Consider the following 15590-nt stretch of genomic DNA (forward strand, 5'->3'; position numbering starts at 1 on the left):
GTGTCATGCCAACAGTAAAGCATCCTGAGACTATTCATGTGTGGGGTTGATTCTCAGCCAAGGGAGTGGGCTCACTCACAATTTTGCCTCAGAACACAGCCATGAATAAAGAATGGTACCAACACATCCTCTGAGAGCAACTTCTCCCAACCATCTAGGAACAGTTTGGTGACGAACAATGCCTTTTCCAGCATGATGGAGCACCTTGCCATAAGGCAAAAGTGATAACTAAGTGGCTCGGGGAACAAAACATCGATATTTTGGGTCCAGGGCCAGGAAACTCCCCAGACCTTAATCCCATTGAGAACTTGTGGTCAATCCTCAAGAGGCGTGTGGACAAACAAAAACCCACAAATTCTGACAAACTCCAAGCATTGATTATGCAAGAATGGGCTGCCATCAGTCAGGATGTGGCACAGAAGTTAATTGACAGCATGTCAGGCGGATTGCAGAGGTCTTGAAAAAGAAGGGTCAACACTGCAAATATTGACTCTTTGCATCAACTTCATGTAATTGTCAATTAAAGCCTTTGACTCGTATGAAATGCTTGTAATTATACTTCAGTATTCCATCGTAACATCTGACAAAAATATCTAAAGACACTGAAGCAGCAAACTTTGTGAAAATTAATATTTGTGTCATTCTCAAAACTTTTGGCCACGACTGTACATTAGTGCTACGCAATGATATATAGACCACGCCCCGCGCCCTACCCCCTCGTGTGAGGTCCTCCCAACCCCCGCCGCTGTCTGCCCCACCCTACCCCTCCTCTCATCCTCCTCTCCTCCCCCTCAGTCTCTTCCTCCCGCCCTCCAACCCGTCCCCGTGTCCCAGTAAAGCGCTTTGAGCTCCGGGACTCGTCTTAGTAGCCTTACGCCGTCAGATGGAAACATGGCGACAGAGGTGAGAATGAATAGAATCATCTATCCTCTTCATTAGCCTATGTCTTTCCCTTTACCTCTATGGGCATATGGTTATATTGTCTTTCATATGAGCAGGTAGCCTTGTGGAGAGAGTTGTAACCTATGTTCTGAACGTTTGAATGGCTTTGTCAGTAACAGCAAGGTTAGCCCTATGGTAGAAAGGACTGTGTAGCATACAATCATTTCAATCTCTGTTACCCAGCAACGATAGAAATCAACACAACAGTTGTTTATTTACGTATAAAAAGTTAATTTCGAATATAACGTTTGCTCAAACGGGTCAGGCAGGCAGGTTCATTTGGGCAAATAAATCGTCTGCTTTGATTAGAAATGGAAGCCTTGTCATTTTAACACTTCTTCGGTCACCCTGACCGACATGGTATGTGAATATCATATAATCCCTATATCATTATATTGCCATATTAAAGGTGTAGGAAGGCTACGTGCCTGAATAGAGGTTAGTTAGAGGAATACACTTTGTAGCACAAACAGCATTTCCAGGGCACGCTATGCTACAATAAACAAGCAATCCTCGCTCCGTTAAGCTGTTTTGGTGAAAGCAGAGCTCTTATTTTTTTGTCTCTAGTTTTCCGCCGTTAATCCGGTATAGGCAGGCTGGCCCGTGCTAGTGCTGAAACCTTTTAAAGAGATATCAGCACCGTGGACAGCAACCCATTGAGGTCAAGGAGAGAACATCTCCGCATTTAGACGGATCTTTTCATTTCCGTTATTCGGTCCAACTGCCTTTTTTATTGCCTTTCATTCAGCGACACATTGGGGAAACAAGCTTGACGAACCATAACAGCCTAAACTAGTTTCCCAAAGCAAGAAACTAGACTGGCCTACACACCTCCCCCACGCCTAAGTCCACAACTATGGACATCGAGCTTCTTTATGGGGGGGAAACGACCATTTGGTGCCATCGTTGGCCTATTGAGCCTTCTAACCCTGTTCTTACAGAGATTGATTTGTTGTGAGCTGTTCTGTGATGTTGGGCCTTCTTCTCTTGGCTCAATTCCATGATCCGGCTGCTGTAGCAGTGTGCATGGTCAGGAGAGAGAGAGACAAAAAGCTACAGAGAGAGGAGTGAGAGGAGGGGGAGAGAAGAAAGGAGTGAGAGAGAAGAGGGGAAGGGAGAGAAGAAAGGAGAGAGCTACAGAGAGAGAAGAGAGAGGGGGAAGGGAGAGAAGAAAGGAGAGAGCTACAGAGAGAGAAGAGGAGGGGAAGGGAGAGAAGAAAGGAGAGAGCTACAGAGAGAGAAGAGAGAGGGGGAAGGGAGAGAAGAAAGGAGAGAGCTACAGAAGAGAAGAGAGAGGGGGAAGGGAGAGAAGAAAGGAGAGAGCTACAGAGAGAGAAGAGAGAGGGGGAAGGGAGAGAAGAAAGGAGAGAGCTACAGAGAGAGAAGAGAGAGGGGAAGGGAGAGAAGAAAGGAGAGAGAGAGAAGAGGGGAAGGGAGAGAAGAAAGGAGAGAGCTACAGAGAGAGAAGAGAGAGGGGGAAGGGAGAGAAGAAAGGAGAGAGCTACAGAGAGAGAAGAGAGAGGGGGAAGGGAGAGAAGAAAGGAGAGAGCTCAGAGAGAGAAGAGGAGGGGAAGGGAGAGAAGAAAGGAGAGAGCACAGAGAGAGAAGAGAGAGGGGAAGGGAGAGAAGAAAGGAGAGAGAGAGAAGAGGGGAAGGGAGAGAAGAAAGGAGAGAGCTACAGAGAGAGAAGACCAGATAGAGAGAGAGGAGAGATAGTGTGTCTGTGTCTGGGCCGTGATCCAACGGACCGCCAGACAGACTTTGATTGAACACCTCTCCTCTATCATCGTATACCTCTAAAGACTACATCAGCCACTGTTTGTATACATACTCTCTCTCGCCCCCCCCTCTATTCCTCACACCCCTTTTTCTCTCCTCTCTCTCTCCCCAAATATGGGTGGGTGGGTGTGTGTGCGCACGCTCGCTCGCATGTGTGTTTGTGTCCTGTAGTTCCATAACCTCCAAGAGTTGAGGCACAGTGCATCTCTGGCCAACAAGGTGTTCCTGCAGAGAGACTACAGTGAAGGGACCACCTGCCGCTTCCAGACCAAGTTCCCCTCTGAGCTGGAGAGCAGGGTGGGTAGTCTAACACACACACACACACACACACACACACACACACACACACACACACACACACTAATGGCTGAAAAGACCGCTAACTGAGTGTGTCTCTGTCAGATTGAGCGGCCGTTGTTTGAGGACACAGTGAAGAGGTTGAATATTTACTATGCGGAGGCAGAGAAGATGGGAGGCCAGTCCTACCTGGAGGGATGTCTGGCCTGCGCTACAGCCTACCTCATCTTCCTCTGTATGGAGACACGCTATGAGAAGGTGAGACCGGGCTAAACCACCACAATAGAACCACAGTAGAACTTCAGTAAGACCACAATATAAACACAGTAGAACCACATAGTAGAAAACCACAGTAGAACACCACAGTAGAACCACACAATAGAAACACATTACGAACACAGTAGAACCACACAGTAGAAACATTACGACCACAGTAGAACCACGTAGTAGAACCTGAGGCCCAAAACACCAGTCTCAACGTCAACAGTGAAGGGGCGACTCCAGGGGTCTGGCCTTCTAGGCAGAGTTACAAAGAAAAAGCCATATCTCAGACTGGCCAATAAAAAGAAAAGATTAAGATGGGTAAAAGAACACAGACACTGGACAGAGGAACTCTGCCTAGAAGGCCAGCCTCCCGGAGTCGCCTCTTCACTGTTGACGTTGAGACTGGTGTTTTGTGGGTACTATTTAATGAAGCTGCCAGTAGAGGACTTGTGAGGTGTCTGTTTCTCAAACTAGACACTAATGTACAGTCGTGGCCAAAAGTTTTGAGAATGACACAAATATTGATTTTCACAAAGTTTGCTGCTTCAGTGTCTTTAGATATTTTTGGCAGATGTTACTATGGAATACTGAAGTATAATTACAAGCATTTCATAAGCGTCAAAGGCTTTAATTGACAATTACATGAAGTTGATGCAAAGAGTCAATATTTGCAGTGTTGACCCTTCTTTTTCAAGACCTCTGCAATCCGCCCTGGCATGCTGTCAATTAACTTCTGGGCCACATCCTGACTGATGGCAGCCCATTCTTGCATAATCAATGCTTGGAGTTTGTCAGAATTTGTGGGGTTTTGTTTGTCCACCCGCCTCTTGAGGATTGACCACAAGTTCTCAATGGGATTAAGGTCTGGGGAGTTTCCTGGCCCTGGACCCAAAATATCGATGTTTTGTTCCCTGAGCCACTTAGTTATCACTTTTGCCTTAAGGCAAGGTGCTCCATCATGCTGGAAAAGGTATTGTTTATCACCAAACTGTTCCTGGATTGTTGGGAGAAGTTGCTCTCGGAGGATGTGTTGGTACCATTCTTTATTCATGGCTGTGTTCTTAGGCAAAATTGTGAGTGAGCCCACTCCCTTGGCTGAGAATCAACCCCACACATGAATAGTCTCAGGATGCTTTACTGTTGGCATGACACAGGACTGATGGTAGCGCTCACCTTGTCTTCTCCGGACAAGCTTTTTTCCGGATGCCCCAAACAATCGGATAGGGGATTCATCAGAGAAAATGACTTTACCCCAGTCCTCAGCAGTCCAATCCCTGTACCTTTTGCAGAATATCAGTCTGTCCCTGATGTTTTTCCTGGAGAGAAGTGGCTTCTTTGCTGCCCTTCTTGACACCAGGCCATCCTCCAAACGTCTTTGCCTCACTGTGCGTGCAGATGCACTCACACCTGCCTGCTGCCATTCCTGAGCAAGCTCTGTACTGGTGTTGCCCAGATCCCACAGCTGAATCAACTTTAGGAGACGGTCCTGGCGCTTACTGGACTTTCTTGGGCGCCCTGAAGCCTTCTTCACAACAATTGAACCACTCTCCTTGAAGTTCTTGATGATCCGATAAATGGTTGATTTAGGTGCAATCTTACTGGCAGCAATATCCTTGCCTGTGAAGCCCTTTTTGTGCAAAGCAATGATGATGGCACGTGTTTCCTTGCAGGTAACCATGGTTGACAGAGGAAAAACAATGATTCCAAGAACCACCCTCCTTTTGAAGCTTCCAGTCTGTTTTTCATACTCAATCATCATGACAGAGTGATCTCCAGCCTTGTCCTCGTCAACACTCACACCTGTGTTTACGAGAGAATCACTGACATGATGTCAGCTGGTCCTTTTGTGGCAGGGCTGAAATGCAGTGGAAATGTTTTTTTGGGGGGATTCAGTTCATTTGCATGGCAAATAGGGACTTTGCAATTAATTGCAATTCATTTGATCACTCTTCATAATATTCTGGAGTATATGCAAATTGCCATCATACAAACTGAGGCAGCAGACTTTGTGAAAATTAATATTGTGCCATTCTCAAAACTTTTGGCCACGACTGTACTGTCCTCTTGTTCAGCTGTGCACGGGGCCTCCCACTCCTCTTTCTATTCTGGTTAGAGCCAGTTTGCACTGTTCTGTGAAGGCAGTAGTACACAGCGCTGTACGAGATCTTCAGTTTCTTGGCAATTTCTCGCATGGAATAGCCGTCATTTCTCAGAACAAGAATAGACTGACAAGTTTCAGAAGAAAGTTCTTTGTTTCTGCCCATTTTGAGCCTGTAATTGAACCCACAAATGCTGATGCTCCAGATTCTCAACTTGTCTAAAGAAGGCCAGTTTTATAGCTTCTTTAATCAGAACCGTTTTCAGCTGTGCTAACATAATTGCAAAAAGGTTTTCTAATGATCAATTAGCCTTTTAAAATGATAAAGATGGATTAGCTAACACAACGTGCCATTGGAACACAGGAGTGATGGTTGCTGATAATGTGCCTCTGTACGCCTCTGTAGATATTCCATTAAAAAAATCAGCCGTTTCCAGCTACAATAGTCATTTACAACATTAACAATTTGTATTTCTGATCAATTTGATGTTATTGTACAAAAAAATAGCTTTTCTTTCAAAAACAAGGACATTTCTAAGTGACCCCAAACTTTTGAATGGTAGTGTATGTTCCTTACTTTCTGTCATACTGTTTTGTTATTTCTTTCTCTCCCTGCCTCTTTCTGTTCTCTCCCCCTTTCCTCCCCCCTCTTTCTCAATCCCCCCCAGGTGTTGAAGAAGATAGGCAGGTACATCCAGGAGCAGAATGAGAAGATCTACGCCCCCCGAGGTCTACTCATCACTGACCCCATCGAGAGGGGCATGAGGGTCGTATCCTTACAGCTACTACTGCTGCTCTGTGTGTGTGTGTGAGAGAGAGACAGATAAAGAAAAACATAGACAGAGATGAAGAAAAACACAGAGAGATGAAGAAAAACAATATAGACAGAGAGAGAGTGAACAGTGCACATGTATGGAGATTTAAAGAGAGGGTGAAAGAGATGGAGCGAGAGAGATGAAGTGTCAACAGTACACATCTGGGCTCCCAAGAATAAGGATCTTGTACAGTGTGTGTGTGTATTGGATAGACCCAGCCCCTGGCTATAGACCCAGCCCCTGGCTATAGACCCAGCCCCTGGCTATAGACCCAGCCCCTGGCTTTAGACCCAGGCCCTGGCTATAGACCCAGCCCCTGGCTATAGACCCCGGCCCTGGCTATAGACCCAGGCCCTGGCTATAGACCCAGCCCCTGGCTATAGACCCAGGCCCTGGCTATAGACCCAGGCCCTGGCTATAGACCCAGGCCCTGGCTATAGACCCAGCCCCTGGCTATCGACCCAGGCCCTGGCTATAGACCCAGCCCCTGGCTATAGACCCAGCCCCTGGCTATAGACCCAGCCCCTGGCTATAGACCCAGCCCCTGGCTATCGACCCAGCCCCTGGCTATCGACCCACCCTATCGGAGTGTGTTCCTTCCTTTAACCCCATCCTGTCCAGATAGAGATCTCTATCTATGAGGACCGAGGCTCCAGTGGCTCCTGCTCAGGCTCCAGCTCTACGTCCGGCAGCAGTGCTCGGTGACCGGGTACATGTCACCTCCTCACCCCCCCCCCCGGTCCCTGGAACACTACACCCAACCGCGGTGTTTGGTGACTGGCTCCACGGCACCTCTACCCCCCTGATCCCTGGAGCTCTACAACCCTGGTCCCTTAGAGAACCACCCCAACAGCAGTTGGTGGACTGGGTATGCCTCACCTACCGCAACCACAATGGCCCTGACCGTAACAAACTTGAGCTAACCGACCGAACACTCGATTGCAACTGAACCACATGGACCGGAGCAGATCAAGCCGAATTCATCAACGTTGGGAATACTGATGATTTAAAATTGCATTTTGGTTACGTCCCAAATGGCAGCTTTTTCGGGCCCTGGTAAAAAAAAAAACGGAAAAAACCCCCCACTATATTGGGAATAGGGAGCCATTTGGGACACAAGTCCTCCTATAGTGCACTAGTTTGGGGCACTGGTTAAAAGTAGTGCACTGTATGGAGGATAGTAGTGTACAAGATAGGGAATAGGATGTCAGTTGACATGGAACCGTGATGGACTACTACACACCTACCTGCATTCATTAGTGCACATCGTAGTAAAACGTTTTAACCAGGGAAAACAGTTGTTATTGGACAAGTTTCAGGTAGTCCCTCTACTGTTTCAGTTTGTTTTCTGCCGTTTGGTGTCTTGTGAATAGGCCTAGTAGCAAACAGATGAATGTAGCTAGTTCCATCCAGAGACATATATTTTAGCCTCTATAAATGGCTCTGGTACCATCCACTGGTCAGTGTCATAATGCAGCTTGGCATCAAACACTCCACAACCCAGCTAACCTCTTGTCTTCAGTGTGCTGAACCACCAGCTCTCCTACATCATCATTATGCAAATACACAGCTACCTGTATAGACTATGTAGCATCCTTTAACATAGTGTTCTTCAATCCTGGTCCTGGTGTTTTAGTGCTGGTCTGGAACAAAAGCTTGCACCAGGACCCTGTAAAATAAAGTAATGAACAATTCTTCCTGCACGCGCACAAACGCTCCTTCCTTTTTTGCTACACAAACCCTCCTCCAAAGATCCATAAACTGCCAAAATGTAATTATTTCCTGATGTGAAGTGTCTGCCTTTTTATTTTAATCTGGGACATGTTTATGCAAAAGTAGAGAACTGGAACCTTCATAATGCTTGTTGTTTGATACTCATGATCAGAAGAACTTTAATAAATAACTACTGCTCTTCCATCGCTCCATTTTAACATGAATGTCATTTTTCACTGTCAAGGAAAATACGCACTGGGCAACACTGGCTTTGAGTTCCATGTCATTTCAGTGGAATAGACGTTGAATTGACTTCTCCAGTATCGTATCTCTCCCCAGAACCTAATCAAGCATCTGATGCAATTATGTGAAATTTTAGTTCTGGGTTTCCGAGATTACATTCAGTATCACACAGTTTTCAAACTGTTACAGACAACATGCCTGAACGTTCCATTCCCATTCATTTTCTGATTCTCCAGAACATCACAGATAATGATTGCCAAACGTCTTATTTGGTCCAACTGAGCATGCCCCCCCCCCAAAAGGAAGTGCATAGTTGAGGGGTCATGGGTCACTCCCTCTACCAGCATACATGTCAAAGTTCATCCAGTAGGACCTTGACACTCCTGGAGCATCATTGGAGTCCGTGGGAGGGCTGTGGTCAAAAGTAGTGCACTATATAAGGATTGATCAGGGCTGTGGTCAAAAGTAGTGCACTATATAGTGATTGACCAGGCTACCATTTGGGACTCAGTCAAGCAATCCCCATGGAGGCATGTGACTGAGGGGCCCTTATTTCATCCCCAACAAACATTTGGTTGATAAAATATTTATCAACTAAATATTTTCTTTAAAGAGTCTGATTCACTAGTTGTTGTCTGGCACGGGGCAGGGGAGGGCCAGGGTGGTTGGTGGGGGGGGTAGTGAGGCATGAGGTAGTGAGACAAGGGGAGGGTGAACAGAGGGGTTGGGGGAAAGTGTGAGGGAGAAGGGTCAGATGGAGGGATGGAGAAGGTATGGGAATAATTGATTACGGATAAGATCTTGTGCTTTGAAAAGATTGTTGGATTCCATCAATGTTGTTTAATTGATTTATTAAGGATGGTTAATTATTATAAAACAAATAAAATAGCAAAGGGGAACAGTTTGACTTGTCAAGAAAAACAAAGAAAAGTAGAACAACAAAAAGGTAACACTCACAGAGAAGATGACACATGAAAGATCAAAGCAAAACAGAGATAATCTACTGGTTCAAATGACTAAAACAATATGTAGTGTCATTGGTCTTCGACAGTATACATTATCTTGATGACAAGGTATATTTATGTTGCTTCAAGGTATCTCATTCACTGCCCTCATATACCTGCAGAGAGAGAGAGGAGGGAAAAAGAGAGACAGATATAGAGAGGGCCAGAGAGGAGAGAGAGAGCAGAACTTAATTTATTAATCTGTATGTTTTACTATATTGTAAATGTTGTTATATTCCATCTATTCTCTGCCAGACAAGACAGATCTACATACCTGCACAGCGGCCATTCTTGACAAAGAATCCTTCCCCACACTGAAAAAGACCAGAACGTCAGTTCAAAGACATTTCCAGCTCCACCATTTTGAATGCTAACAGAATGACTGAATCATCAACTACACTTGTATTTCATCTGATGCTCTTGGGAGAAAGTCTAACATGCTGACTACACCGGGTGTCCGCATGTTGATTTTGTCCACCCCACCACACACAAGTTGAAATATCAAAACGAACTCTGAACCAACTATATTAAATTTGGAGACCGGTTGAAAAGCATTAAACATTTATGGCAATTTAGCTAGCTTGCTGTTGCTAGCTAATTTGTCCTGGGATATAAACATTGGGTTGTTATTTTACCTTAAATACACAAGGTCCTCTACTCTGACAATTAATCCACAGATAAAAGGCTAAACCGAGTTAGTTTCTAGAAATCTCTCCTCCTTCAGGCTTCTTCTTCTTTGGACTTTATATGGCGGTTTGCAACCAACTTTAAGGTGCATTACCACCACCAACTGGACTGGAGTGTGGAACTCAGTTCATCTACTACTAAAAACCAATGAGGGGAGATGGGAGAGGCGGGACTTGCAGCAAATAGAATCAAGTTCTATTTTAGCGCCTTTTTACGCAGACACTCATTGACGCGCGCGAGCACTGTGGATGCAATGATTGAATAACATGTACGTGTCCATTTATTTTGGAACGTGAGCGCACGTAACGCGAGCGGTGAGGTCATCATGTAACGGTTAGAAATCGCCACACAATGTAATTAAACAGAAAAACTACTGTTGTCATAGGGTAAGAATGTAGTAGCTGGTGATGGATTGGCTGAAACTTTTACCCAGGGCCATAGTTCATATGTCATGGTGTAAGTCCGCGGTGCGTACCTGGGTATCAGGGGTCAGCACAGACTCCTCCCCCTCTTTAGGGTAGTTAATCTCCATCACAGAGTTCATGTCACCAGGCTGCAGTGGGCGGGCCACGGAACGGCCATCCGGCCAATAGACCTCCACCACGGTGACCTCGTCCTTGCCTGTGAGCCAATGTGAAGAAAGGAAGATAAATACACAAGCTATCCAGAAATACTAGCTAATATGTCTACAAGATGTCTAATGCACAGGAGGTTGGTGGCACCTTAAATTGGGGAGAATGGACGTGTGGTAATGACTGGAGCGGAATGGTATCAAATACATCAAACAAATTATTTCAAGGTGTTTGATGCCATTCCATTTGCTCCGTTCCAGACATTATTATGAGCCATCCTCCCCTCAGCAGCCTCCACTGTGCCCTATGCACTTGTGGAGATCTGAGAGAATTTGATTGGTAGAAGCAGTATGGCGAAACTTTCACCTCCTAGCCAGAGAGGAAATTGGAGCAATTATCATATTGACTGCACCTATTAAATCCTCTCAGATCTCTACAAGTGCATAGGGTCCATTTGGGATTAGGCCGTAAATGGGAAGTAAACAGGAAGTTACCCAGTCCAAAGTGGGCGACAGGCTCCATCTCACAGAGGTACCCCGAGCCGCCGTCGATGATGCGCATGAGAGCCCCGCTCTGATTGGTGTAGGCCGTGACCCGGGCCCCGCGGGCGAAGGAGCCGAACCGCGTGCGAGGGATTACACGCAGCCAGTGATTGGACGAGCCCTGTCAGGGTCAAAGGTCAGAGGGTAAAGCTGATGGGTCAGGAATATGTCTCGAGCTGCTAGATGTTCTTTACCATTCAGAATCAGATTTGCCACCAACGCTCCTTATAGGACACATCACTGCACTCTATACTCATCATCTCTGTATACCCGTTGCAAGATCCACTGGTTGATGCTTATTTATAAAACCCTCTTAGGGCCCCCCCCCGAGATATCTACTGCAGCCCTCATCCTCCCCATACAAACACCCGTTCTGCCAGTCACATTCTGTTAAAGGTCCCCAAAGCACACACATCCCTAGGCCGCTCGTCTTTTCAGTTCGCTGCAGCTAGTGACTGGAGCGAGCTGCAACAAACACTCAAACTGGACAGTTTTATCTCAATCTCTTCATTCAAAGACTCAATCATGGACACTCTTACTGACATTTGTTGCTCCTTTGCGTGATGTATTGCTGTCTCTACCTTCTTGCCTGTGTCCAATAATGTTGGTACCATGTTTTGTGCTGCTACCATGTTGTTGTCGTCATGTTGAGTTGCTACCATGCTGTGTTGTCATGTGTTGCTGCCTTGCTATGTTGTTGTCTTAGGTCTCTCTTTATGTAGTGTTGTCTCTCTTGCCGTGATGTGTGTTTTGTCCTATATTTATATGTTATTTTTATTATATATATATTTTTTAATCCCAGTCCCCGTCCCCGCAGGAGGTCTTCTGCCTTTTGGTAGGCCGTCATTGTAAATAAGAATTTGTTCTTAACTGACTTGCCCTAGTTAAATAAAGATTAAATAAAAAAAATATGGTAAAGATACAAAGATATGCCCTCTATCTACCTCTATGGTAGTGACTGACCTGAGTAACCTTGAAAACAGAGATGGGCTGAGAGGCACTCTCCCCATGAGCCACCAGCAGGTCCAACTGACCATCCTCGTCAAAGTCTGTTACCGTGGCACCTGTCAATCACAGAGTGAACACATCAAACGGCCAATCAAAAACAGGGCCTGTTTAGCCCTAGTAAACCAGGTGAACCACCTGAACCAGGTGTGTTGTAATTTATGTTAACTAATACTTAGCAAAAACAGAATACATTAGTTTAAGAAGACTTTATTAATCTTGTATAAAAGGGGAGTCAAACTCCATTTCTTGAGTGCCGAGTGTCTGCAGACTTTTGCTCCTAGTTTTCTTGATAAAGGAAGGTCATTGATGAGTTAGGATCTCCTCTCACCTGGTTGTCAAGGTCTTAATTAGACACGGAAACAAAACCAGCTGATACACGGTCCTCCGGGAATTGAGTTTGACTTCCCTGTTGTATAGGGACCAAAAGAATGAGTCTGCATGGTGTGGTTACCTGTACCCCGGCCCTGTGGCTCTGCTGCCTCCCCCACGTTTAGCTCCTCTATCTGGGGGTCAGCACCAGCCCTCCTGGCCACCCTGGAGGAGCAGGCAGACAACACACATCAGAAACTCTTTCTATCTCTCTCACACACACAGTTCAAGTCAAAGTTGGTGTCAGAGGTACCTAAAGAGCCTGTTGGGGGCATGTCCTCTGTAGGCGATGTTGTTGAAGAAGATGTCCAGCTCCTGGTCATTGTCAAAGTCAGCAGCAATGACCGTCCGCACGGGAGAGGGAGAGGAGAACGACCCACTGGCTATGTCCTGAGGAGGGAGCGAACAGAGAGGTTTAATGTCTTTGTTTCCATCCCTCCCCAGTCGCCCTCCCATTCCATTCACTTCCCTTTGATCTGTTACACTAACCTCCCTCTCCCATCCTGCTTCAACCCCCACTCCTCTCCAACCTCCCTCTCTCTCTCTCTCTCTCCCTCCATCCCCTCTCTCACCCTGAATCTCTGGTTGTTGTCCTGTAGGTACAGTCTGTGCTGGCCATTCCAGTTTCCGTAGACGATATCAGTCTTCCCGTCAGCGTTAAAGTCTGCCAGCGCCACACCTCGGCCGTGCTGATAGCGGTCCTCCACACCTACAGGGGGAGCCACATCACTGTTATCACAACTACTATGCAGAGATCATGGCTATGGTCCAATTATCTCTCCTTCCTCCCACACACCCACCCTAGACACACCCACCCACCCTAGACACACCCACCCACCCTAGACACACCTGCCTGTTGAGCCATGTCAGTGAAGGTTCCGTCTCCATTGTTCCGGAACAGGAAGTTAGGTCCGTTCTCGTTGTCACAGAACACATCAGAGCTGCTCTGGCTCAGGATTGGTCCAACCACTACACCACGCCCACCTGGTGGGAGGAGACAAACAGATACATAATATAGAAGGTATTAGTTTGAGATGAGTAAGCGCACACACACACACATTTCTTCCATTCACTCTTGTCCAGTACCTGTGTACTTGTTGACCCCGGCCTGTGCTGCTACGTCAGACAAGGCGATGATGCCCTTGGCCAGGTCACTGGCTGCCTCGTCCATCTCTATCAGGGCATGGGGACCAACATTTCCACTGGCATAGTTAGCTACATACACAGCATAACGCCCTGTACCCTACAGGAGAGAGAAAGAGTGGGGTTAGAGGGGGGGGTGGGTACAGACATATAGACGACAGACAGACACACAGACGGACAGAGAAAATAGTGAGAGAGGATGGATTGATGGATAGACTGTTTACATACTTTTCTGTCCACACACGCCACGGAGCGTCCTGCCATCCGATTGGCTACTCCTCGGCGCACGTTGATGTCATCACCCAGCAGGTCCTCGAAGTGTCCGTTACGGAACTTAAAGAGCTTGTCAGAGTATGTGGCCCGACCTTCCAAAAGAAGATTACTACTGACTACGAGAGTAACTGTTGTTGTTGTTGTTAGTGTTGATGGTGTTTGTGTTTACGTGCTGTTATTATTGTTATTTACCAGAGTAAGCGTTGTTTGTATTGAGGAAGTAAATCTCCTCCCGCCCGTCCCCGTCTACGTCGCAGGCAGTCACCCCGATGGCGTTCCCCAGGGGGTCTCTCAGGGCGTAGAATGGAGAGCTGCGGTCATCCACCGCTATGTTCACCAGCCTCTGCTGACCACGGTCATACTTCAGGACCAGGTTAGGACCGTTGTACCTGACAATGGAAGTGGAGAACATTAGTAGGTGTAGTGGAGAATATTAGTAGGTGCAGTGGAGAACATTAGTAGGTGTAGTGGAGAACATTGGTAGGTGTAGTCCTAAATGGCACCCTATTCCCTGGATAGTGCACTACTTTGACCAGAGCCATATTCCCTGGATAGTGCACTACTTTGACCAGAGCCCTATTCCCTGGATAGTGCACTACTTTGACCAGAGCCCCAACTTCAGGACCAGGTTAGGGCTGTTGTACCCAAGAATGGGTGTAGGTTGAGAATATTGGGTAATTTATGCATAGCCTGTAAAGTCCTATGGTCCAGTAAACTGTACTCAATGATGGCATTTGAATGCCCTCTCCAACTCTCTGGCTCTCTCTTTCTTTATCTAACCCCCCCTCCCCTCTCACCCCGCCACCACCACCTCCAGGTCTCCGTCTCCATCCACATCAGTAACAGCCATCCCATAGTTCAGCTGGGTGGGGTTGTGCTGGTTGTCAGGCGGTAGGACTGTCTCAGTCACCGACCGAAACATGGGCTCGGAACTCTGGGCCAAACCACGCCCACACAGCACCAGGAGGGGGAGGAGCAGGGGAAGACCCGCCCACCAACGCAGCATCATCACAACAATCTGAATAGAAATGGAATTGATCCAAATTCCCCAACTCTGCAACAGACACCAAATGGGCTTTTAGTTAAATATTTAAAAAGTTACATGTTAATACATGTTTTTAAACACCATATTTTGATATCAACATTAGAATCATAGGGCATGCATAGCATAGTATAGGCTACTGCAGAATATCGGTTGGTGAGAGCAGGTATAGCAGGCAGCACACTGAACAATAAAGAAAACGAGTCTACAGTGTATAATTTATACAGCAATAGCCTCAAACTGCTAAATTCCAAAAGAGCCTAATATGACAATTACCTCTAGAAAATTGTGCGTACCAGTGTACAAAAGTGAAGACTTACCATAAATATGCAATGAACAATCGTAGAGACAAATCATACGTGCAGTGAATATCTCTTGCATAAGATTACGTCATGAGTTTTGCATGCACCTGCAACATTTTTTATTCTATACTATTATTATGTCGTTAGTTATGCAATACTGTAATCACAACTGTAATACTGAGATGAACACTTATTTCAGAACATGGACCTACTGTGTGAGGGTGTGCTGCTGTTTATTCGTTTGGGAGAAGAAGAGATAATTACATTCAAACTCTGCACATAAATCTTACCTTATATCAGTTTTCAGCAGGACTCCAGTGAAAAGGTTACTGTATTCTAATGCGTTGTGTAAATTGCCTTATACAATTTCAATGTTGTTGCCTTATGCAAGCCCTTGTGTAAGTGGTTATCCAATCAGGGGTGAAACGAATACTTTTAATATTCGGCGGTTCGACCAATGACTTGTCTTTTTTCAACAGAACTACAACTACCAGCAG

The 15590-nt window shown here is 46.1% G+C and overlaps 2 protein-coding genes across 3 annotated transcripts; one reads left to right on the forward strand and one right to left on the reverse strand.

The window, feature by feature from the left end:
* The first annotated feature begins 780 nt into the window (after nt 1-780).
* Nucleotides 781-8110, forward strand: LOC106591700 (golgin subfamily A member 7B). The gene is made up of 5 exons (XM_045690856.1): nt 781-903; nt 2893-3018; nt 3124-3276; nt 6049-6150; nt 6817-8110. The coding sequence occupies exons 1-5, from the start codon at nt 892-894 to the stop codon at nt 6898-6900; spliced, it is 477 nt and encodes a 158-aa protein (XP_045546812.1). The 5' UTR covers nt 781-891; the 3' UTR covers nt 6901-8110.
* Nucleotides 8111-8985: 875 nt separating this feature from the next.
* On the reverse strand, nt 8986-15579 carry LOC106591788 (cartilage acidic protein 1). 2 transcript variants are annotated; one of them, XM_014183027.2, is made up of 14 exons: nt 15384-15579; nt 14547-14803; nt 13942-14138; nt 13705-13841; nt 13420-13576; nt 13183-13317; nt 12906-13042; nt 12587-12723; nt 12416-12498; nt 11920-12020; nt 10909-11077; nt 10318-10463; nt 9430-9469; nt 8986-9271 (listed from the first exon to the last, which is right to left on the reverse strand). In XM_014183027.2, exons 2-14 carry the CDS (start codon nt 14756-14758, stop codon nt 9264-9266), a joined length of 1659 nt encoding a protein of 552 aa, XP_014038502.1. In that variant the 5' UTR covers nt 14759-14803; nt 15384-15579; the 3' UTR covers nt 8986-9263. The 2 variants fall into 2 exon arrangements, with proteins under 2 accessions (XP_014038502.1, XP_014038491.1); XM_014183016.2 differs by lacking the exon at nt 15384-15579 and adding an exon at nt 15112-15300.
* Between the last annotated feature and the right edge of the window lie 11 nt (nt 15580-15590).

The sequence above is a fragment of the Salmo salar genome, chromosome ssa12, assembly GCF_905237065.1.
Source record: "Salmo salar chromosome ssa12, Ssal_v3.1, whole genome shotgun sequence".
Classification (NCBI taxonomy): Eukaryota; Metazoa; Chordata; class Actinopteri; order Salmoniformes; family Salmonidae; genus Salmo; species Salmo salar.